The sequence below is a fragment of the Caenorhabditis elegans genome, chromosome IV (genome assembly GCF_000002985.6).
Source record: "Caenorhabditis elegans chromosome IV".
Taxonomy (NCBI): domain Eukaryota; kingdom Metazoa; phylum Nematoda; class Chromadorea; order Rhabditida; family Rhabditidae; genus Caenorhabditis; species Caenorhabditis elegans.
In genome coordinates, this window is record NC_003282.8 from 15,318,236 (window position 1) to 15,336,918 (window position 18,683).

Consider the following 18,683-nt stretch of genomic DNA (forward strand, 5'->3'; position numbering starts at 1 on the left):
TTAACAATGAGTTTTAAGAACAAACTGAAACAATTTTTTCGATATTTTTTTCTAATTGCAGAAAATTTTTAACGACTACCAAAATTGTCTGTTCAAAATCAAACGTACCCAAATTATAAATAATCCTCGAATGCAGTTTATAAAACAAATATTGTTCATTTTACGCTTAAATTTTCACAAAACTAGTCACCATTTCTACCTTTAATCTCAAATTAATAAATTTCCCAGAACAAAAAGTTTACCGCAGTCAGCAGGATTCGAACCTACGCGGGCAGAGCCCAATTGATTTCTAGTCAATCTCCTTAACCACTCGGACATGACTGCTGGTCTCGGCAACCGACAAACATTTATTTAAGAGTTAAGGGCAATTAGTAACTTTTCCCGACTGAAGTCTCCATGGACCGTCGTTCTCACGAAGAAGATCGAAATCCACAATATTGACTTCAGGTCCAACACGACGCGAAACAGTGAATTTGATTTTTGAATCATTTTCATCGAAATTCGAATATTTTGGAATCACTGGCTCGGGATTCGGATTGGTCAGATGTTTTTCAACCAACTGGGCTGAAAAATTTTTAAAAAAATCTGATTTTCAATAGTCCTAGGCCCAAATTTACCTTTATTCGCAGTAAAACTGCATGCAAAAAACTGAAAATCCTCCGTAAAACAGTCAGAAAACTTGACTTTATCGCCGGATCCAGCTGCTTTTTCCATTTTCTCAATGAAATCCTTGACAATTTCGTTTGAAGCCTTGGAAAATTGACTCAACGGAGTTTTTTGTATCTTGAAGAGACGGAGCATGTTGGCCAGGAATAGTTCGAAATGAATGAAAATTGTGAATTTTGACGGGGTGATGTGGATTTAAAAAATGTTTGAAGAATAAAAAAGTGAACTTTTAGCCTTCTTGCACGTTCCAACAACGTGACAAATACGTTCAATTTTTAACAGAATTATTGGTTGAGTATTCCTAACTGCTAGGCTCTCAGAGGTGGTGTCAGGACCCGGGAAATGTCGGACGCTGCAGGTGGAATTTAGTTTTTGAGGCACATGGGCTTATTTCGTTTGTCGTATTTTCTTTTAACCACGAATAAAAAATTATTATACTGTCAAGATTTTCTAAATTTCTATAAACAGCCGGTTAAAAGATTTCTCACCCCCAACGATCGTATTAAAATTACCAAATAATTTCACCAGCTTATCACAAGTCTGAAACGTGATATTTCTGAAATAGAGCACCAGAAGAACAAATGAAATTTTTTGGGCATTTTTCCATAATTTTTCCATTAACTAGGCTAAAACATATAAATTCTGAATCTCAATATACTTTTAGCTTCAGTAGAAAAACCAAAAAACCTGGAAAACCTTTTAAACTTTTTCAAAATTTTTTTCATGTTTCAGAATTGTGATTTGACAAGAAAAGTATTTTCTAAATGATTCGAGTAACCATTGGATACGTATTCAATTTTAATGTTTTTTGAACTGTAAAACAATGTATGAGTTGATTCACAGCTTTTTAACCTTTTTTTCTACTGGAGAAGCCGGTAATCGGTCAAAATTCTCAAAATATAACTCCAAAGTTTGTAGGATTACATTTTGATTTCGAGCAAAATATTTCTGTTTCAATGTTATCATTAACTATATATAAAAAAATACAGTTCGTCTGTCCGGAGTTTGTAGTCTATGTAGTCTTTGTAGTCTGTGACGTCACGCCCAAATTTCAGTGAGAATAGTGGGCGTGGCACCCTTCGTGGTGAGAACCATCGTGGTGGGACCCTTCGTGGTGAGACCCATCGTGGTGAGACCCTTCGTGGTGAGACCCATCGTGGTGAGACCCTTCGTGGTGAGACCCAAAATGTTGGCGGGAAATTCAAATTTTAAGTGAAAAAAATTTTGGCGGGAAATTCAAATTTTCAGTGAAAAAAATTTTGGCGGGAAATTCAAATTTTCAGTGAAAAAAATTTTAGCAGGAAATTCAAATTTTCAGTGAAAAAATTTGGGCGGGAAATTCAAATTTTCAGTGAAAAAAATTTTAGCGGGAAATTCAAATTTTCAGTAAAAAAAATTTTGGCGAGAAATTCAAATTTTCAGTGAAAAAAATTTTAGCGGGAAATTCAAATTTTCAGTGAAAAAAATTTTGGCGGGAAATTCAAATTTTCAGTGAAAAAAATTTTTGGCGGGAAATTCAAATTTTCAGTGAAAAAAATTTTGGCGGGAAATTCAAATTTTCAGTGAAAAAAATTTTAGCGGGAAATTCAAATTTTCAGTAAAAAAAATTTTGGCGGGAAATTCAAACTTTCAGTGAAAAAAATTTTAGCGGGAAATTCAAATTTTCAGTAAAAAATATTTTAGCGGGAAATTCAAATTTTCAGTAAAAAAAATTTTGGCGGGAAATTCAAACTTTCAGTGAAAAAAATTTTAGCGGGAAATTCAAATTTTCAGTAAAAAAAATTTTGGCGGGAAATTCAAATTTTCAGTGAAAAAAATTTTGGCGGGAAATTCAAATTTTTAGCGAAAAAAAATTTTGGCGGGAAATTCAAATTTTCAGTGAAAAAAATTTTGGCGGGAAATTCAAATTTTCAGTGAAAAAATTTGGGCGGGAAATTCAAATTTTCAGTGGAAAAAAATTTTGGCGGGAAATTCAAATTTTCAGTGAAAAAATTTGGGCGGGAAATTCAAATTTTCAGTGAAAAAATTTGGGCGGGAAATTCAAATTTTCAGTGAAAAAAAAATTTGGCGGGAAATTCAAACTTTCAGTGAAAAAAATTTTGGCGGGAAATTCAAATTTTCAGTGAAAAAATTTTGGCGGGAAATTCAAATTTTCAGTCCAAACCTATATCTCTTCAAAAGACAAAAACACAATTTTTCCTAAACTACAGTAATCCTACCGTACTCCTACAGTACTCCTACAGTACTACTACAGTACCCCGCCCATATCCCCTACTAACCCCAAACTGATATCCCTCCAACAGCCGAAAACGCCTTGCCTTTGTAAGCTATGACGTCACTTCTTAACAAACGGACACTATTTTTTTATATATAGGTAATGATAATAATAGTTAATGACATAAAAAAGATACTGTACTGTTAATATTAAAAATAGTATGTTTCAGCTTTGTGACAAAAGGCCAACGTTTTTATTATAACCATTAAGCACGGCCTCTGTGAAATTAAATAATAATTTTGAAATTTTAATTGAAAAATTGTCCGCTTCAGAAGGAAAAGGAAAAAAGTTGTTTATGAACAAAAATTCGCGTTAATTTTTTTTAAATTTTCACGTAAACCCGTGATGCTCTGGAACTTCCAATCACGTGGCTTCTGACCACGACACTTTACTCAATCAATTCACTTCAGTTTTCATAAAACAACACTCTCCTTGTCCGCCAAAATGGGCCTCTTTGCCAGTGCTCCAGTGGATGATGGTTCCATGGAAATCGTGCGAGATTTCATTCAAAATATGGAGAATGATGCTCAATCATCGAATAAAAGTGCATTTGCTGACTGTTTTATGGATACTTTCAATTTTAATGTTCGTGGGAGGATTTTTACCAAAGGTGAGTTTTATATGACTATATTCTACGTCGGAAAGGGAATGGTTATTCCATAAAGTGAGGTCATATAAGCAGTTTGTGAAACATTAGGAGCAATTTTTTTGTTGAAAATTCCAGGTTACCAAGTAGTTTTTCATAGTGAATTTTAGAATGTTCAACTACTAAATACTCTAATGATTGTTTAATTTTTTCAGCTCTATTCGTGGAAAGCTACCTTACCAAGCCGAATCCCGAGCCATTGATCCTCAAATCATCGATTTTTACTCAAGGAAAAAATGAAATCAAGTTCAATGTTTCACATGTAGTTGGGCCAAGAACCAATATTGCTGATTTCTATCTATTGCGTGAAGGAGAAGAAGGAAAATGGAGACTTAAATCTGGAATTGTTATCAATTAATATTCCATTGTGATGAATGAAGTAGTACTTGATTAGAATAAAGAAGTTGCTCGAAAAGAATTTTTGTAAAGTTCTGATAATTTTTACTGTTTCTAAACGTTGGTAAATCTAAACGCATAACTTGTTGTTGATATTAATATGAATTTTAAAAATGATTTTTTGATTCCAGTTCCAATCAGAAAATATTGTTGGGAGAAAAACATAATAATTGCAAAACATGGTGACAAAGTTATCAGGACATTGAAACATAATTTTAATTTCAGCATTAGTTAATTTTTCGGAAAAAAATACAATTATATGCACATGGAATTAAATAGAATGGCTACTCAAAAAAATTCTGTCTTTAACTTTATCAAAATTGTTTATCTACATATTGCGTGTTTCACTATAGTAATTTAAAACACTCCGTAAATACTTTTGTATTACAATTTTAATTTTAATGTCAACATGCATAATATGCTCAATGATCCGTTCAACCTGTATTCCTTGATTGTTTTTGGATATTTTTGAATTTGTCAGCTCAATAGTTTAGTTATGTACATATATATCTCAGTAAATTGTAAACCGAAGCTATATTCTTACCGATAGAAAAATATTCAAGAAAAAAGTAACTTCTGTTGGGATTTTAATTAATTAATTCATATTTTCGAGAATAAATGTGGCATATTTCACTAACATCAATAAGGCCACCAAACAAATTGTCTTACTCTCATTAATGCAGCAAATGTATCACAATGTTGAAACAGCAATTTTTATTTTTTTTTTAATTACAGCTTATTAATTCTCTCTTTAAGAATGTGATGTCTAATACATATTTACTAATACTGACATAGTGTTTTGCAGAGCGGAGTAGAATTTTCATCCAAAATAGAAACTTTTCAAATAAATCCTTTTCTGTCTGAAATTTTGTTATTAAAATAACGTTTGCAATGAAATGTAAACCTATCATTTTCTATATTTTCAATTTTGTAAAAGTATACACTTTCTCACTTTTCTGCTTATTATCTATCAAAAGACTAAATATATTTTCCCAGTACATAAAGTTTACAACCATTTGGATTGTCAGGTGTGTGTCCGGAAATCGATCGAAAAGGAATGATATGTCAAGGAGAAGGAAGTAGAGTTGTAAAGTGGTGGATGTTAAGGTGGGGGATACCTTGCACCTATTGTCATTATGTGAATGACAATTGGGAAGAATATAGGTCACCAGTGGAACTGTAACGTAATGTTTTGGAATAGACAACTTTGACATGAAATATTAATATGTGAAAAGGTAATCTGGAATAGAGAAGCACGCAGAAAATTGACACTACAAAATAAAAGTCTAAATGTGGATATCCTTAAATAATTTGCTTTGGATCGGGTTTTAGTATTTTTATTTTAAATTAGTAACTCGGGCGTTTTTATCAAATGCGGCAGCACTCAAAAAGTTACTGTTTCAATATAGTGATTAAAAGGACATCACTATATAAAGTACGATTTCCAGTTTCAAACAGTTTTTGTTGAGCAATTCTAAGAGAGCAAGTGAATACAATCAATCGATAATTGGTTGACTCAACCCAGTGCTCAGGCTCCGCCCACTAAGTGGGGTCTAAAACATTAAAGGGATAGAGAGGATCATTCATTATAATATTTTGTTTAGTATACCGTTTTTTTTCTTTCATACTTCCTATTAATATATGTTGATTTTTTTTCAATATTCAGATTCAATAATGTTTTCACAAGCTCAATTCAATGTTACAATGGCTGAAGAAGACCGATGGAAACAATGGTATCCAAATATGGAAATGATTGTGAATAATAAAGGGCCGAAACTAATTTTTCCCGAACTCAACTTCAATATTACTGGATTGGAAGAGAAATCGAGATATGTTGTACTTCTTTCAATTGAAAAATATGACAATATCAGGTATTTTTTAATGATTTTCAAAGTCACCATTAAAGACAAATCTTAATTTCAGATATGGATACCGAAATGGAAAATGGGGACCTTCAAAAGTCCGTCATGCAACGAAAAAAGAACAAGAAATCAAATATTTCTTACATCCAGATGGAACAAAACTTGGAAAGGAATTGATGAAGGAAACTATTAAATTTGATACAGTCAGGATTACGAATCACAAAAAATTCATGGACAAGGATAATGTGGTTAGTTTGAATTTTTAATTCACTAAATAATATTATAATTAATTTTTATTTCAGTTTTTCGTGGAAACAATGCACAAGTATGTTCCAGTCCTCACTGTCAAAAATATCACGAATGTTGAATCTGCAAATCATTCTATGAGAATGGAAGTAGCCCAATTTTTCCCAGTCACAGTATACAATCAAGAATCGATCGGAAATTGGAAATCTAAATTTCACAAGAACTCAACATATGGAAATAGATTGGATGGGGGAAACAAGAGAAAGAATACTGATTCGAGTGAAGAGCGAACATCAAAACGATCAAAAAATGAAACAGAAATTGCTGTTTCGGATATCCTTCAAGTTGCCTCACAATCAGAAAATTATAATGAGTCCACGAATTCTGGAAGGCTTCAAAATGAGATCAGTTCCTCTATTCACCAGTTCCCATCAACTTCCTATCAAAATCAATATCCACATGCGTATCCAACAGTCAATACTCCACCAATTTATGTTCAGCAATTCACAGCTCTATTTGATGAAATCCACAATCAATTCGATCCGAAAACTAAACAAAATAGGGTTGCAAAAAATGTTCAGTATCTTTCAAGTGTACCACAATTTGCGATCAATCAAAAGGAAAATATTCATCAGAATGCTCCAGATTACCCAGTCTCTCAATTTCCAAATCAATATCCATATGGTTCCTATCCCTATTATTATCCATATTTTCAATCCAGCCAACAGTTTCCACATCTCAACTATTCCATGAATAACTCTATTTATTCTGATTCCTCTTTCCAGTCATCATTTTCTGCTGAAAATTCATATTTCGATGAAAATGGAAATCCTATCCACTATCCATATTATTCTAGCAATTAATTGTCACTTCTTCATTACTAACCCTTGTTTCCTATTTTTTTCAAATTTTCCTGTGATTGTTTTGACTTCTCTGTCCATATTGACTTTAGCTCATTTTGTTTAATTCTGTAAATTATTTCTCACCTAATTTTCTGTTTCTAGTCGCAATAATTTGTAAATCAATTTTCTTTTAATAAACTTTTAACACTAATCTTGCTTTACCGTTATGATAAAAGGGCTCAGAAATTCATACATTATTCATTTTCAAAATTAAACATTGCACTATTAATCCACTATTGAATAAAAATAATTGCCAAAATTACAATTTAATATTATAACGTGATGGCAAAGTTTTCTAAATGCGCGTCCAATTTGTTTCATTTCTGCAAACACCGCGACGACAAATTGCATACCGGGTGTCAGGGCGGGCGTGAGGGGGGCGCGGGAAAGAGGCGGGCGAAGGGCGCCCCCGACACACCTCGCCCGGATGGAAAGCCTATTATGGAGCTGCTTAGCAAAAAAGTTTGCTTTTTTTTTTATTTTAATGTTTCAATTTTGATGAATCAAGTGTGGAATAGAAACATAAGCACATCATTTTTGCGTGTCAAATTATTCCGAATTTCGGATATTAAAATTTGAAATTTTTCAAATTTTTCGATTATATTGTGGGCCGCAGATACGTAACTTTACAAAAAAAAACAGGAAATATACCAACTATGTAAAGCAGACGACTTTTCCTGTCGTTGATTTATTTATTTTTTGGTACTTGAACATTAAATTCCCTCACTTTCAAAGTTTATTTTTTGAACAATGAAAAATATAAACTTTTTTTGCTGCTAAATTATTTTTTTTGTGGAGAATATTATTTTTTGAAATTGAAACTATTCTGGTTATTTAAAAAATTGTATTAAAAAAAAACTGTATCAAGTTGTAAATAATTGGATTGCATAAAAACTTACTGTTGATAATAAAAATAATAAAAAATAATAATAAAAATTCAAAGTTTCCTGTGAGTTTCTTGCCTTCTTTCATTTTGTTTTATTTTGTAATTTTTTTCTGACTTATTTTACTGTTTCATTCTCAGTTCTTTATGAGTCAATTTTCCAGTGAGTAAATATCAAATTGTACTCAAACTATATGAAAATATATCAACAACTTGAAGCAGACAAATGTTCCGCCAGAGAGTCAACCAACTTTTAGAATTAGAAAACCTCAATCTTCCTTTCGTAGAATTATTTATTTTTTTGAAACCATGAAAAAATAATTGAGGAAACAATTTCTGCTCGAGAATGTTTGTATATTTCTACAAATAATTTCAAAAAGTACGTTTTGTTGTGGGGAACATAATTTTGAAATTGAAAATACTCGATATTCTGAAAATGAACGTAAATTTGGAGAACACTACTGTTTCGAGTTTTAAGTAATTGGTCAAAATGAAAACTTACTGTCGATTATTTTGTCGAATTTTTTTCCTGGTAAAAACAGAGTGCGTAAATATTAATTTTAGCATTTTTAGCAATTTTTGCAAAATAAAAGTGTTCAACTTTATTAATAGAAATGGAAATCAGATACGTAAAAATTGAAAATAAAGAAAATAGATCAGAAATTGAGAACCACATAAAACAGTATAAGTAAAAATTGAAAAAAAAAGTCTAATGTATTCACAGGAAAGTGTTAGTTGGTTTTTAGAGGGGAAATATGGAAAAAAAAACCGTGAAACTCACTGGAAAACATGATAAGGAGGTACTCATACAGAAATGAAGATACAAATTATTTGTAAGGATAATAGGGATAATGAATTGGGTTTCCATTGTCATCAAAATACGAATTTTCAGTAGAAAATGATGACTGGAAAGAGGAGTCGGAATTGATGGAGTTATTCATGTACTGATATGGAGATCCATGATCAAGCTGAGAATATTGATGGTAATATGGATGATATGGATATTGATTTGCAAAAGAAGCCTTTTGATTCATCGCAAAGTTTGGCAAACTTGAAGCATCTTGAGCACAGTTTGGCGCCAGATTTTCATCAGTTTTTGGATAGAATTGATTTTGCTTTTCATCAAATGGAGCTGGAAATTGCTGAGCATAAATTGGTGGAGTATTGACTGTTGGATACGCATGTGGATATTGATTTTGATAGGAAGTTGATGGGAACTGGTGAATAGAGGAACTGATCTCATTTTGAAGCCTTCCAGAATTCGTGGACTCATTATAATTTTCTGATTGTGAGGCAACTTGAAGGATATCCAAAACAGCAATTTCTGTTTCATTTTTTGATCGTTTTGACGATGGCTCTTCTCTCGAATTAGTATTTTTCCTCTTGTTTCCCCCATCCAATCTATTTTCAAAAGTTGCGTTCTTGTGAAATTTAGATTTCCAATTTCCGATCGATTCTTGATTGTATACTGTGACTGGGAAAAATTGGGCTACTTCCATTCTCATAGAATGATTTGCAGATTCAACATTCGTGATATTTTTGACAGTGAGGACTGGAACATACTTGTGCATTGTTTCCACGAAAAACTGAAATAAAAATTAATTATAATATTATTTAGTGAATTAAAAATTCAAACTAACCACATTATCCTTGTCCATGAATTTTTTGTGATTAGTAATCCTGACTGTATCAAATTTAATAGTTTCCTTCATCAATTCCTCTCCAAGTTTTGTTCCATCTGGATGTAGGAAATATTTAATTTCTTGTTCTTTTTTCGTTGCATGACGGACTTTTGAAGGTCCCCATTTTCCATTTTTGAATCCATATCTGAAATTAATTTTTATTATTAATTTGAAGCATGAAAATTATTAAAAATACCTGATATTATCGAATTTTTGAATTGAAAGAAGTACAACGTATCTCGATTTCTCTTCCAATCCAGTTATATTGAAGTTGAGTTCTGGGAAAATAGGTTTCGGTCCTTTATTGTTTACAATCATTTCCATGTTTGGATATTGTGTCAGCCATCGGTCTTCTTCAGCCATTTGAACATTGAATTGAGCTTGTTGAATCATTATTGAGCCTAGAAGTTTAAAATATAGCAATTTAGGGGCAAAATTGGGCTAGAAAAGGAGAAACAAAAACTGTATAATAAACAAAGAACAAGAATGAATGATCCACTCTATCCCTTTAATGTTTTAGACCACACTTAGTGGGCGGAGTCTGAGCACTGGGTGGAGTCAACCAATTATCGATTGATTGCATTCACGTGCTCTTTCAGAACTGCTCCATAGAAACTGTGTGAAACTGGAAATATTAATAGCAGTTTAAATAATGTCAAACAAAAATGTATTTGAATTTGTAAAAATGAAGAAACAGGAATCATTTTGAAACAAAAACAGTATGCATGGACCATTAGTTAAGCCACTATTAAACGGTGTATTTTTAAGTCAAATTTTGATTGTAAAAAATAATATTTTAAATACTTTTGAAACAGAAATGTCAGGGTTGACTCAATAAATTATGATCTAGTTTGAATTTAAAATTAATTGTTGGAAAAATAATACATATAATACTAACCAAGACTAATTTAAATCGAAACTTACTTACACTTTTTTTAAATAATTTCTGTTTTTATGCAACGTTTCATTGATACAGCATTGTTTATTTAACTTTAACACCTAGTTGAAATGGTAGAAATTAATAAAAAAATATATCAGCTGTCTATTAGTCTTAAAAAAACCACCGAAATTAAATTAACTGATATCCGCATACAAATTGTTAATTTAATATATTATTTTTATTTTTTTCTTTTACACGAATTCCTAAAACGTCCCATTTTCAGACATAATTTCAAATATTTCTCGTTCACTCTACAGTATTCCATTACCAAATTGCATTTTCCAACGTCATCATATAGTGATGTCCTTTTAATCACTATATTAAAACAGTAGCTACTTGACTGCTGCCGCAATTGATTAGAACATTTGAGTTCTTGGTAATTTAAAATAAAAATAGTGAAACCTAATTAAAACTAATAGTACTTTAGGAATTATTTTAATTTCACAAAGACAAACTAATAGAATACAGATTATTGAAACAACTTATTGATTATCAACTTATCGAAACAGTAGTTTCAAAAAAAAAAAGTATTTTGAATTTTCGCTTGGATAGGCAAACTTTCAAGGTCAGGAAACACAGCTATAATATATGTTTATTCGGACTTACGATTTTTCAAAATGTCCCGTTTCCAGAAGAATAGTATTCAATTTCCAAAAAGTCTTTTCCAATATTTCCGTTACAGTTCCACTGGTGGCCTATATTCTTCCCGATTGTCATCCAATACAATTGTCATTCACATAATGACAATAGGTGCAAGGTATCCCCCACCTTAACATCCACCACTTTACAACTCTACTTCCTTCTCCTTGACATATCATTCCTTTTCGATCGATTTCCGGACACACACCTGACAATCCAAATGGTTGTTAACTTTATGTACTGGGAAAATATATTTAGTCTTTTGATAGATAATAAACAGAATAGTGAGAGAATGTATACTTTTATAGTATTGAAAAAAATGAAGTTGGAGTGGTTGATCTTTGAGAAAAGTTTATCGGAATTTTGAGATATTAACGAATGAACAATACGTTTTTTTCTGATTTTTTTTTAATTTCACTTTTTCATCAATGTTATATGTATTTCCTATTATTCGGTAAAAAAATTAAACGATTGTAACACAATCAAACCACAAAACAAAATTACTGTTTCAACAATTTTATACAGTTACAACAAAAACTCATGTAAAACAATGTACACACACCTGACAATCAAATCGGTTATAAACTTTATGTACTGGGAAAATATATTTAGTCTTTTCATAGATAATAAGCAAAATAGTGAGATAGTCTATCCTTTTATACTCTTGAAAAAAGCTTATTTGCTTTTTTATTTTTAACTTTTTTATTATTGTTATACATATGTTCTTCTCATTATTTGGTAAGAAAACTAGCCAATTGAAACACAGTCAAACCACAAAATAAAATTACTGTTTCAATCTTTTCATACAATTAAAACAAAAATTCATGTAAAACAATTTGTCTATGATAATATATAACCCTTCTCCCTTATTCTTATTTTCGTACACTTCTGGCGTTCCAAGATCAAGTTAAAAATGAAACGGATGACGGTAGGAAACTTGTGAAAGAGATTACACGTATGATGGTTTGTTCCTTTTGATTCTGAATTCAAATCTGTTTTTTTTTGAAACAGTAATGTTTTGAAAACCCAATTTTATTTTTGTGAATCTTAATTTGCAATAAAACCTGCAGTTTTGAAAATAAGAAATCAAATATAATTTATCCTGATTATTTCTCTTTCAGCAGTGCTGCATCGCCAGCTGCTTTGACAAAAACATGATTGGAGACAACTACGTCGAATTCTGCACACAAAAGTATCACAATTCGTTTTTTCCGGGGCAAATATAATATTTTCCTATGTTTTTATTTGATTTTTAATTAATTAATCTTCATTCTAATAGAGTTATTTTTTCTTAAAATCGTTTTATTCAAAGAAATTTTAAAGAAATATTGCTGCTGCCTAGAAAAAATTTTTCCTGTTTCAGTTGTGTTTGATAAATCGTTGCCATTCAGGCGTTTTCATTACGATGGCTACAATAATAGCTGAAACACTTTTAGCACATCTGCTGGATATTGAAATTGAGAACTTCTTTAATTTCCAAACATTTTGTATTGACTAAACAAAAACCATGCGACCAATTTAAAATTATAATAAGCTGAAAGTCAGAAAAAATCGTTTACAGTTTCGAGTGGTTTTCAAAAAAAAAACCAAAGAAATGAGTAGCTGATGAGTAATTGATAAATGAGAGACAAAAAATATAAATTTGAAAAATTGAAATAATTCAATTTTAGTCTTTCCAATTAATCTTCAATAAAAATAATCTGCTATGAGAAAAAAAACAATATGAAAAACATGAAAACGTTTTCGTCATTGATGGAGTTATCACAAGTAGTGTCGGAAAATTAAAAAGTGTAAAAAAATGGCGTCACAACTCATAAAAATATGTATTTTAATAAAGCTGTGGCGTCATGAATTTATTTAAATACATTTAGAACATTACTTGAATAACCAAATAAATCGCTCTTCACGAAGTTATGAACATTTTTCAGTAATTTTTTTATAACATCATGAAGCGGTTAATTTTTTTTACGAGATGTAAAGTTTTTTCACTAAAGTAAGTTTTTTTAACCAATGTTTCCTAAAATTCACACAACTATTTATCAAATAACTGAAACCCTATAAAAATAAGACGCTGTATTTTTTGGAACGACGTACAACAGTTTCACTTTTTAATTTATACTATTTGAATCAATAATGTATGAACTCGTAATCTACAAATATATATCAACTATGTGAAGCAGACAAACGGCGGTAATAACTTTTTAACTTGTTTTAAGACTCATTTCAACAGAAGTTGCATTTAAAAAAACTAGAAAATTTTCGTATTTTCTCATATTTCGTTAGTAATCCTAACTTAGGATCTCCAAACAGAAAAGCCACAGAAAATAATAGCAATCTGAAAGTGTTCTGAAATCGAAAAGTTCAAAATTGTTTGAGAATAATTGTCAAATATTGAAAAGAAGAGAATTGCTTGGAAAAACTGTATAATGTGAGAATGCATACTTTCAGAATTCGATTTCAGTTTTGAAAACGATTTTTTTATATTTGTTTTGTCAGTACTTCAAAGTTTTCAAGTCAATTTTGTAATATATAATTGCAGTTTACATTTGAAATAAAAAAAACGACATATTGTTCTGTTATTTTCCAAATTTTCATCCGATAATCAAGGCTACTGGAATGTCTTTCATAACAAATTACTCCATTTATCAAAAAACTGAAACAGTAAAACTTGAAAAAAAAAATTTTTTAAAGAAATACTTTTTTTTGTTGGAAAGATGAGATAAACTAATTTCTGTTTTATTGATTAACGAAATTTGCAAAATATTTCAAAAGCAAGGGATGCAAATTGTGAATAAATGAGCTTTTTTCATACAACAAAGAATTGAAAAGTGCACATCTAAAAAGGCCCCCATAAAAAATTAAGCGACAAAATTTAGCTTTAGTTGTGGTTTTTGATAGTTTACTATGTAATTAAGAATGGTTTTGGACCGAGGTACCGCTATTGACTGAGAAAAAACTGTTTTTTTTTTAAATTTTACCACTTTCCAATTCTTCGTTATTTCTATGCTAAAACATTATTTTCAGTTTGATTCCAGTTTAGAAATATTTCTTTTGTTATGCTATCCAATTGAGACTAAGTTGTGTAATATATTTCAAGATATTTGTAGACTTGATGAAACTGTTAGAAGTTTTTTTAATTTACTGAAAAATGAAGAAATTTTATTCAGACATAAAGATTTTGCTGTTTAAAGATGGGAAACAAGAATCGTGACAACTTGCAAGAATCAAATGTTCCCAAAATTGCACTCCATTTATCAAGACACCGAAACAGTCAAAATTGGGGTTTTTTCTACGCAAATTTTTTACATGAAAAGGTCAACCGAAAATGTATGGTATTATTTTGATTTTTTTTAGAAAATTTGAAACATCAACATTTGTTGCCATATTTGTGATTACCAAAACATTAACAATAAAATTCAATTTTTACCAAATTTTGTTATTTTTGATGGAAAGGAACATAAGAAATTGTGTATAAAAAGAAGAAAATTATCAAAATTTTGAGCTTTTTTTTTGAGTCGAAAGTTGTACAGAATGTAGCAATCTGAAATCAAAGAAAATTTATCACTTAGGTGAAACAGTGAATTTTTTCAACCATTTAAAATTTTTTCAACGTTTTTTGAATATTTTATTCTACCAGTGAGAAAAAAAATTGAAAAGGTCATTTTAAGCTTGAAAAGTGGAAAATTTTACATATATATTTTTCGCAATTGCTAATTTTTAAAGTTTTCAGTAAATTTGAACGGCAGTTTTTTCTGAGAAGCGCATTGTTGTTCCAAATTCGTTCACAAAAATCTAATGAAAAAGATATTCTTATTTTTTCTTCATAAATATTTTTTAAAGTTGGATTGCAAACCGAAATTGACAGTTTTGAAAATTTTTTACAGGCAAAACTGTTTTATAAAAAGTGAAAACAATTTATCAATATTGTGAAACAGTAGAACATTTTGAAAATTCGATAATTTTCCTAGTAACCGATTAGACCTCACTTATCCAAGGAATTAAATATTTTTAGATTAACTCAGTTCTTGAAAAGAAATCTAGTTTTTTATGATGCCAAAAAAAAACAAATATTTGTTTCAAATCCTCCATTATTAATTTGTATTGATATCTTAAGGGCAGTTATTGAGCCCAACACAACTGCAAAAAAAAAACTTTCAATTTTATAAAACAGTCAAAACTTATAAAATCTAAAACAGTTGTGAACTTTTCAATTTATTTTATCTTATTTAGTGAGCAACATGGAATCATCAAAAATATATCAATCAGGTGAAACAAATAATTTTCTAGTTTTTTATAGTACAAGTTTTTCTGCTTGAGTTTGAAACTCTCACAATTCAACAGTCCAATTTTTCCAAAATTTTGGAAAAAAGTGAAAAATTTTGAGTAGATCCAATAGTTAGTGAATTTAAATTGAAAATGAGAGCTCTGATTTTTCATGTGTTTTTAATTTAACTTTTGTAAAGTATTTTCAGTTTGGTAAAACAGGAAAACGTGAGAATTTCGTGTTGGGTTCATTAGTTTCAAAATTTGCCCTACATTAATTGTTTAGCAAGTTCCACAAAACGTACAAAAATATAACAATCGTGTAAAACATCAGAAAATTTTGAAAATTTTTCCTGTTGTTACTTATTTCAGTATCGTGACAATTCAATCAACTGTACAATACGACTTCAGAGTACTTATGGGCTTGATGAAACAATAAAAGTGTTAAAGCAAAAGTTCATGAATTTTTGTTCAAAAGTTTTGTGGACGGTCATTAATAGCTTTTTGCGTAAAATTTGCGGATATTAACACAACATTTTTAATCTCGGCATCCTACAGTTTTCCCGATCTCCAGAGCTTGACAAAATTGTTTGTTTCGTGTTTAATTCATTGTCCATTCTCACCTTTTTTTCCCGGCACTTCCGCAGAGTTTTAAAAAGGTATTCCATGTTATTTTCTTTCGAAAAAAACAAAAATAGCAAGATTTAAGACATTGTTAGCTTGAAAAATGAACAATTTGCAACACAAAGATATTAGATTTAATTTTATCCATTTCAGATTTGGGCTCTAATTCCAGCATGTTCTGTATAACCGATTATGATAAAACGTCGCAAAATATTACACTTACATTATTAAACATACGATATTACATGCACGAATAATAAACCCGAAGATACAACTTATCCAATGTACAATCTGAAATTAGTGAAAATATATCAATAAGATGAAACAGTTAAATTTCGTCAATTTCCAATAAAGGAAAATATATTTAAAAAAAAAATATTTTGAGCTTGAAAAGTGGAATTTTTTAGATATTTCTTCTTGGCAAAAGCAAATGTTCAAAATTTCCGGTAGTTTTTAACTGTGCATTGTTTTTTTTCAAATTCGACCACAAAAGTTCAATGAAAATCTCAACTTGATTAGTGTATTTGTAAAGTTTGAGAAAAAAAATTTAAGGAAAAGTTCAGATATTAAGCTCAAAAAATTGTCATTTTATCAATATTTCATCGGTGTTTTTCAAAGATAGAAAAGAGATATTTCAGATTAATTTTTAAAGAAATATTTCAGATTAAAAAATTTGCAGGAATCACAGTCAACTCCCTTCTTTTCAAAAAAAATTCATACCTATTACAGTTTCAGGTTGTTTTAAAAAATTCAGGAATTGGCTAAGTATCTAATAAATCATTTTATTTTGATCGCCAAGTAAGTAAGTAAGTTTAGTTGTAGTTTTAAAAAATAGGGAAACGGAAAAAAACCGAAATAAAATATTCATTTTGGATTTTTTAGGTTTATTATAACATTAAACAAAAATCTATAATAAATTATTTAAAAGCAAGTTCATAGTCTTCAAGTTAATGATATTTCTAATTTTTATAAAATTCAAACCTTGAAAATGTTTTACAGTTTCAAGTTTATTGTAAGTTTTATTGATATTTTAGACATTCAATTATAACTCAATTCAATATCCATATTCAGTGTCTAAGCCTGATCAAAGAATTGTGCCACATAATTTGAATGTTTTCAATTTGTGGGCGGCTACTTTGTATAATTTTACAAATCCTTAATTCAAAATATCAAAAAATGCCTATAAACTTTCAAATAAGCATTGAAAAAACGCTAAAAACTATACGATTTTACAAAGAAGTTGCTAGAATTTTTGCAGTATTGAGTAGTTTTCAAAAATAATTTAAATTAAACTTTATTCATTTTGAGGTGTTATCAGAAAGTAGCATGTTCCATACAATCAAATATAATTTTTAAAAAATTGAAATTAAAAAAAAAACTGTTTCAGCACGTTTTTTTAAGAATTTCGTTGCTTCCAGTTTTTGATTCACCTTCTAGTCCAGTTTTTATTAAATTTTGAGTAATTAATGTTGCCTTTATATAAAATTTAAAATTTAACAAATATTAATTATGTTAACCAATGTTTTTTTATTTAATAGCGCTCATAGTTGAAAAATGAACGAACAACTAACATCAAAACCAAATAAAGTGGCATTCATTTCTCAGTAAATTATTCTGACACATTAACTGTTGTTAAGATTACGAAAGATGCCAAACTAACGGAAAATATCAATAGTGGTTTTTACCCAAATTTTTAAATTTTATCACCCATGGGCATTAAATTAAAAATGAATAAAAATTTTTAATTTAAGACTTCTGATATAGCATCTAGATATAAATTAACCACTAATAGTTTTACACTTCAACTTAATATTCGACAACATATTATGAGATCAAAGACATACATATTAACATGAAGAGTAACTTCGAAATATATCATTTTTAGGAAACAGTAAAAATTTTTAAAAAATAAAAAAAAAATTTTGGTGGACTTCAAAAATTATGAGTGGCAAAAACTAAGTAATTGCCACTTTTTGACAGTAAATAAAAAAATTTCAAAAATTGTTTGAAAATTTTTGATATTTGGTCGTTTTGGGACCAAAGGAGTGGTTTTTAAAAATTTCCCCACTTTCGCTACTCCACCTTTAATGCAAATCTATTATGTTCCCCAGTGGTTTTATTTCAAAGCGGCAAATCAACAAAGCGGCAAATCAAATAAAAAACAAACATTAAAAACCTAAATAAAGTAACATTTATTTCTAGTTAAATTATTATGACACACTAACTGTATTTAAGATTATGAAAGACGGCAAACTAATGAAAAAAATTCATTAGGAACAGGAATAAGATAACTTCATGAAGCAGACTATTGCTATTTTGAATAGTAATTTTCAACTAAAACACATTTAAAATTCGAGTAAACGTGAAGAGTAACTTGGAAATATATCATTTTTGTGAAACAGTAAAAGTATTTAATTTTTTTCGAATAGGGTCCAACCCATTGCCGTCTGTAGATCAGGAAAAGCTGATCATCATTAAAATTTTTCAAAGGATAATGTCCGTTCAAGTAGGAGTGGCCAAATGTTCAAAGTTTGTGCATACCGTTTTGCTTGGTGTCATTATTTTTTCTAACTTTCTTTTCGCTAAATTTAATTTTTTTAAAACAATTTTCAATTCACAAAAAAGTTTTGATTTTCAGCCAGATTTCTAATGTCTGTTT

General features: G+C 29.7%; 4 protein-coding genes and 62 non-coding genes across 66 annotated transcripts; 27 read left to right on the plus strand and 39 right to left on the minus strand.

Moving 5' to 3' along the window:
• The first annotated feature begins 230 nt into the window (after window positions 1-230).
• On the plus strand, window positions 231-326 carry Y73F8A.1164. The gene has a single exon (NR_062569.1). It is a non-coding gene; the product is annotated as an Unclassified non-coding RNA Y73F8A.1164 (non-coding RNA).
• Window positions 243-324, minus strand: Y73F8A.t3. The gene has a single exon. It is a non-coding gene; the product is annotated as a tRNA-Ser (tRNA).
• On the minus strand, window positions 317-847 carry Y73F8A.14 (DUF4878 domain-containing protein). Its single transcript, NM_070448.2, has 2 exons — window positions 618-847; window positions 317-564 (listed from the first exon to the last, which is right to left on the minus strand). Exons 1-2 carry the CDS (start codon window positions 799-801, stop codon window positions 359-361), a joined length of 390 nt encoding a protein of 129 aa, NP_502849.1. The 5' UTR covers window positions 802-847; the 3' UTR covers window positions 317-358.
• A 300-nt stretch (window positions 848-1,147) lies between these two features.
• On the minus strand, window positions 1,148-1,168 carry 21ur-4698. The gene has a single exon (NR_062570.1).
• A 266-nt stretch (window positions 1,169-1,434) lies between these two features.
• On the plus strand, window positions 1,435-1,455 carry 21ur-6298. The gene has a single exon (NR_062571.1).
• On the plus strand, window positions 1,436-1,456 carry 21ur-15025. Its single transcript, NR_062572.1, has one exon.
• Window positions 1,457-3,146: 1,690 nt separating this feature from the next.
• On the plus strand, window positions 3,147-3,167 carry 21ur-7370. Its single transcript, NR_062573.1, has one exon.
• 21ur-2360 lies at window positions 3,148-3,168 on the plus strand. Its single transcript, NR_062574.1, has one exon.
• On the plus strand, window positions 3,149-3,169 carry 21ur-11809. Its single transcript, NR_062575.1, has one exon.
• A 174-nt stretch (window positions 3,170-3,343) lies between these two features.
• Window positions 3,344-4,002, plus strand: Y73F8A.15 (DUF38 domain-containing protein). Its single transcript, NM_070449.2, has 2 exons — window positions 3,344-3,551; window positions 3,743-4,002. The coding sequence occupies exons 1-2, from the start codon at window positions 3,386-3,388 to the stop codon at window positions 3,943-3,945; spliced, it is 369 nt and encodes a 122-aa protein (NP_502850.1). The 5' UTR covers window positions 3,344-3,385; the 3' UTR covers window positions 3,946-4,002.
• 21ur-3439 lies at window positions 3,569-3,589 on the minus strand. Its single transcript, NR_062576.1, has one exon.
• On the minus strand, window positions 3,570-3,590 carry 21ur-8732. Its single transcript, NR_062577.1, has one exon.
• A 74-nt stretch (window positions 4,003-4,076) lies between the features above and the next one.
• Window positions 4,077-4,097, plus strand: 21ur-10430. Its single transcript, NR_062578.1, has one exon.
• On the plus strand, window positions 4,080-4,100 carry 21ur-15450. Its single transcript, NR_062579.1, has one exon.
• Window positions 4,101-4,128: 28 nt separating this feature from the next.
• Window positions 4,129-4,149, minus strand: 21ur-6606. Its single transcript, NR_062580.1, has one exon.
• Window positions 4,150-4,368: 219 nt separating this feature from the next.
• 21ur-3319 lies at window positions 4,369-4,389 on the plus strand. The gene has a single exon (NR_062581.1).
• Window positions 4,390-4,622: 233 nt separating this feature from the next.
• Window positions 4,623-4,643, minus strand: 21ur-6861. The gene has a single exon (NR_062582.1).
• A 781-nt stretch (window positions 4,644-5,424) lies between these two features.
• 21ur-12755 lies at window positions 5,425-5,445 on the plus strand. The gene has a single exon (NR_062583.1).
• Window positions 5,446-5,657: 212 nt separating this feature from the next.
• Window positions 5,658-6,954, plus strand: tbx-39 (Putative T-box protein 39; the record flags this gene model as incomplete). The annotated part of the gene is made up of 3 exons (NM_070450.1): window positions 5,658-5,854; window positions 5,907-6,093; window positions 6,148-6,954. The coding sequence occupies 3 exons, from the start codon at window positions 5,658-5,660 to the stop codon at window positions 6,952-6,954; spliced, it is 1,191 nt and encodes a 396-aa protein (NP_502851.1).
• A 1,075-nt stretch (window positions 6,955-8,029) lies between these two features.
• Window positions 8,030-8,050, minus strand: 21ur-6475. The gene has a single exon (NR_062584.1).
• 21ur-13967 lies at window positions 8,035-8,055 on the minus strand. The gene has a single exon (NR_062585.1).
• Window positions 8,056-8,491: 436 nt separating this feature from the next.
• On the minus strand, window positions 8,492-8,512 carry 21ur-6405. The gene has a single exon (NR_062586.1).
• Window positions 8,513-8,610: 98 nt separating this feature from the next.
• Window positions 8,611-9,957, minus strand: tbx-40 (Putative T-box protein 40). The gene is made up of 3 exons (NM_070451.3): window positions 9,755-9,957; window positions 9,517-9,703; window positions 8,611-9,462 (listed from the first exon to the last, which is right to left on the minus strand). The coding sequence occupies exons 1-3, from the start codon at window positions 9,949-9,951 to the stop codon at window positions 8,704-8,706; spliced, it is 1,143 nt and encodes a 380-aa protein (NP_502852.1). The 5' UTR covers window positions 9,952-9,957; the 3' UTR covers window positions 8,611-8,703.
• Window positions 9,246-9,266, plus strand: 21ur-15319. Its single transcript, NR_062587.1, has one exon.
• Window positions 9,957-9,977, minus strand: 21ur-15275. The gene has a single exon (NR_062588.1).
• A 142-nt stretch (window positions 9,978-10,119) lies between these two features.
• Window positions 10,120-10,140, minus strand: 21ur-9859. The gene has a single exon (NR_062589.1).
• Window positions 10,141-10,189: 49 nt separating this feature from the next.
• Window positions 10,190-10,210, minus strand: 21ur-12391. The gene has a single exon (NR_062590.1).
• Window positions 10,211-10,504: 294 nt separating this feature from the next.
• Window positions 10,505-10,525, minus strand: 21ur-4344. The gene has a single exon (NR_062591.1).
• Window positions 10,526-10,761: 236 nt separating this feature from the next.
• Window positions 10,762-10,782, minus strand: 21ur-1493. Its single transcript, NR_062592.1, has one exon.
• Window positions 10,783-10,833: 51 nt separating this feature from the next.
• 21ur-13430 lies at window positions 10,834-10,854 on the minus strand. Its single transcript, NR_062593.1, has one exon.
• An 85-nt stretch (window positions 10,855-10,939) lies between these two features.
• On the minus strand, window positions 10,940-10,960 carry 21ur-4637. The gene has a single exon (NR_062594.1).
• Window positions 10,961-11,239: 279 nt separating this feature from the next.
• 21ur-476 lies at window positions 11,240-11,260 on the plus strand. The gene has a single exon (NR_062595.1).
• Window positions 11,261-11,688: 428 nt separating this feature from the next.
• 21ur-4060 lies at window positions 11,689-11,709 on the plus strand. Its single transcript, NR_062596.1, has one exon.
• Window positions 11,710-11,967: 258 nt separating this feature from the next.
• Window positions 11,968-11,988, plus strand: 21ur-13734. Its single transcript, NR_062597.1, has one exon.
• Window positions 11,989-12,537: 549 nt separating this feature from the next.
• 21ur-14568 lies at window positions 12,538-12,558 on the plus strand. The gene has a single exon (NR_062598.1).
• On the plus strand, window positions 12,539-12,559 carry 21ur-663. The gene has a single exon (NR_062599.1).
• Window positions 12,560-12,740: 181 nt separating this feature from the next.
• Window positions 12,741-12,761, plus strand: 21ur-6797. The gene has a single exon (NR_062600.1).
• 21ur-2071 lies at window positions 12,744-12,764 on the plus strand. The gene has a single exon (NR_062601.1).
• Window positions 12,765-13,021: 257 nt separating this feature from the next.
• Window positions 13,022-13,042, minus strand: 21ur-7937. The gene has a single exon (NR_062602.1).
• Window positions 13,043-13,123: 81 nt separating this feature from the next.
• Window positions 13,124-13,144, minus strand: 21ur-12151. Its single transcript, NR_062603.1, has one exon.
• Window positions 13,145-13,249: 105 nt separating this feature from the next.
• 21ur-1428 lies at window positions 13,250-13,270 on the minus strand. Its single transcript, NR_062604.1, has one exon.
• Window positions 13,271-13,732: 462 nt separating this feature from the next.
• 21ur-711 lies at window positions 13,733-13,753 on the minus strand. Its single transcript, NR_062605.1, has one exon.
• A 436-nt stretch (window positions 13,754-14,189) lies between these two features.
• 21ur-4893 lies at window positions 14,190-14,210 on the minus strand. The gene has a single exon (NR_062606.1).
• A 130-nt stretch (window positions 14,211-14,340) lies between these two features.
• Window positions 14,341-14,361, minus strand: 21ur-2634. Its single transcript, NR_062607.1, has one exon.
• A 286-nt stretch (window positions 14,362-14,647) lies between these two features.
• Window positions 14,648-14,668, minus strand: 21ur-5387. Its single transcript, NR_062608.1, has one exon.
• A 337-nt stretch (window positions 14,669-15,005) lies between these two features.
• Window positions 15,006-15,026, minus strand: 21ur-8424. The gene has a single exon (NR_062609.1).
• Window positions 15,007-15,027, minus strand: 21ur-7870. Its single transcript, NR_062610.1, has one exon.
• Window positions 15,028-15,256: 229 nt separating this feature from the next.
• On the plus strand, window positions 15,257-15,277 carry 21ur-10299. The gene has a single exon (NR_062611.1).
• A 68-nt stretch (window positions 15,278-15,345) lies between these two features.
• 21ur-8257 lies at window positions 15,346-15,366 on the minus strand. The gene has a single exon (NR_062612.1).
• A 298-nt stretch (window positions 15,367-15,664) lies between these two features.
• Window positions 15,665-15,685, minus strand: 21ur-3935. Its single transcript, NR_062613.1, has one exon.
• Window positions 15,686-15,767: 82 nt separating this feature from the next.
• Window positions 15,768-15,788, minus strand: 21ur-531. Its single transcript, NR_062614.1, has one exon.
• A 288-nt stretch (window positions 15,789-16,076) lies between these two features.
• Window positions 16,077-16,097, minus strand: 21ur-13447. Its single transcript, NR_062615.1, has one exon.
• Window positions 16,098-16,214: 117 nt separating this feature from the next.
• Window positions 16,215-16,235, plus strand: 21ur-12102. The gene has a single exon (NR_062616.1).
• Window positions 16,236-16,285: 50 nt separating this feature from the next.
• 21ur-2710 lies at window positions 16,286-16,306 on the minus strand. The gene has a single exon (NR_062617.1).
• On the minus strand, window positions 16,287-16,307 carry 21ur-9779. The gene has a single exon (NR_062618.1).
• A 494-nt stretch (window positions 16,308-16,801) lies between these two features.
• 21ur-14195 lies at window positions 16,802-16,822 on the minus strand. The gene has a single exon (NR_062619.1).
• Window positions 16,823-17,066: 244 nt separating this feature from the next.
• 21ur-7062 lies at window positions 17,067-17,087 on the plus strand. The gene has a single exon (NR_062620.1).
• A 238-nt stretch (window positions 17,088-17,325) lies between these two features.
• 21ur-13839 lies at window positions 17,326-17,346 on the plus strand. Its single transcript, NR_062621.1, has one exon.
• On the plus strand, window positions 17,327-17,347 carry 21ur-1286. Its single transcript, NR_062622.1, has one exon.
• Window positions 17,348-17,449: 102 nt separating this feature from the next.
• 21ur-6099 lies at window positions 17,450-17,470 on the plus strand. Its single transcript, NR_062623.1, has one exon.
• Window positions 17,471-17,850: 380 nt separating this feature from the next.
• Window positions 17,851-17,871, minus strand: 21ur-2333. The gene has a single exon (NR_062624.1).
• A 264-nt stretch (window positions 17,872-18,135) lies between these two features.
• On the plus strand, window positions 18,136-18,156 carry 21ur-8544. Its single transcript, NR_062625.1, has one exon.
• Window positions 18,157-18,259: 103 nt separating this feature from the next.
• Window positions 18,260-18,280, minus strand: 21ur-2629. Its single transcript, NR_062626.1, has one exon.
• Window positions 18,261-18,281, minus strand: 21ur-13050. Its single transcript, NR_062627.1, has one exon.
• 21ur-9663 lies at window positions 18,264-18,284 on the minus strand. Its single transcript, NR_062628.1, has one exon.
• Window positions 18,285-18,359: 75 nt separating this feature from the next.
• 21ur-6603 lies at window positions 18,360-18,380 on the minus strand. The gene has a single exon (NR_062629.1).
• Between the last annotated feature and the right edge of the window lie 303 nt (window positions 18,381-18,683).

Bases quoted from the DNA above. Each gene is read 5' to 3' on its own strand.
- Y73F8A.14 (NM_070448.2), bottom strand. From the start codon at position 801: ATGCTCCGTCTCTTCAAGATACAAAAAACTCCGTTGAGTCAATTTTCC. The intron at 565-617 runs GTAAATTTGGGC...AAAATTTTTCAG, and splicing joins CAGTTTTACTGCGAATAAAG to CCCAGTTGGTTGAAAAACAT.
- Y73F8A.15 (NM_070449.2), top strand. From the start codon at position 3,386: ATGGGCCTCTTTGCCAGTGCTCCAGTGGATGATGGTTCCATGGAAATC. The intron at 3,552-3,742 runs GTGAGTTTTATA...TAATTTTTTCAG, and splicing joins TGGGAGGATTTTTACCAAAG to CTCTATTCGTGGAAAGCTAC.
- tbx-40 (NM_070451.3), bottom strand. From the start codon at position 9,951: ATGATTCAACAAGCTCAATTCAATGTTCAAATGGCTGAAGAAGACCGA. The intron at 9,704-9,754 runs GTATTTTTAATA...AATTAATTTCAG, and splicing joins CAAAAATTCGATAATATCAG to ATATGGATTCAAAAATGGAA. The intron at 9,463-9,516 runs GTTAGTTTGAAT...TTTTTATTTCAG, and splicing joins TCATGGACAAGGATAATGTG to TTTTTCGTGGAAACAATGCA.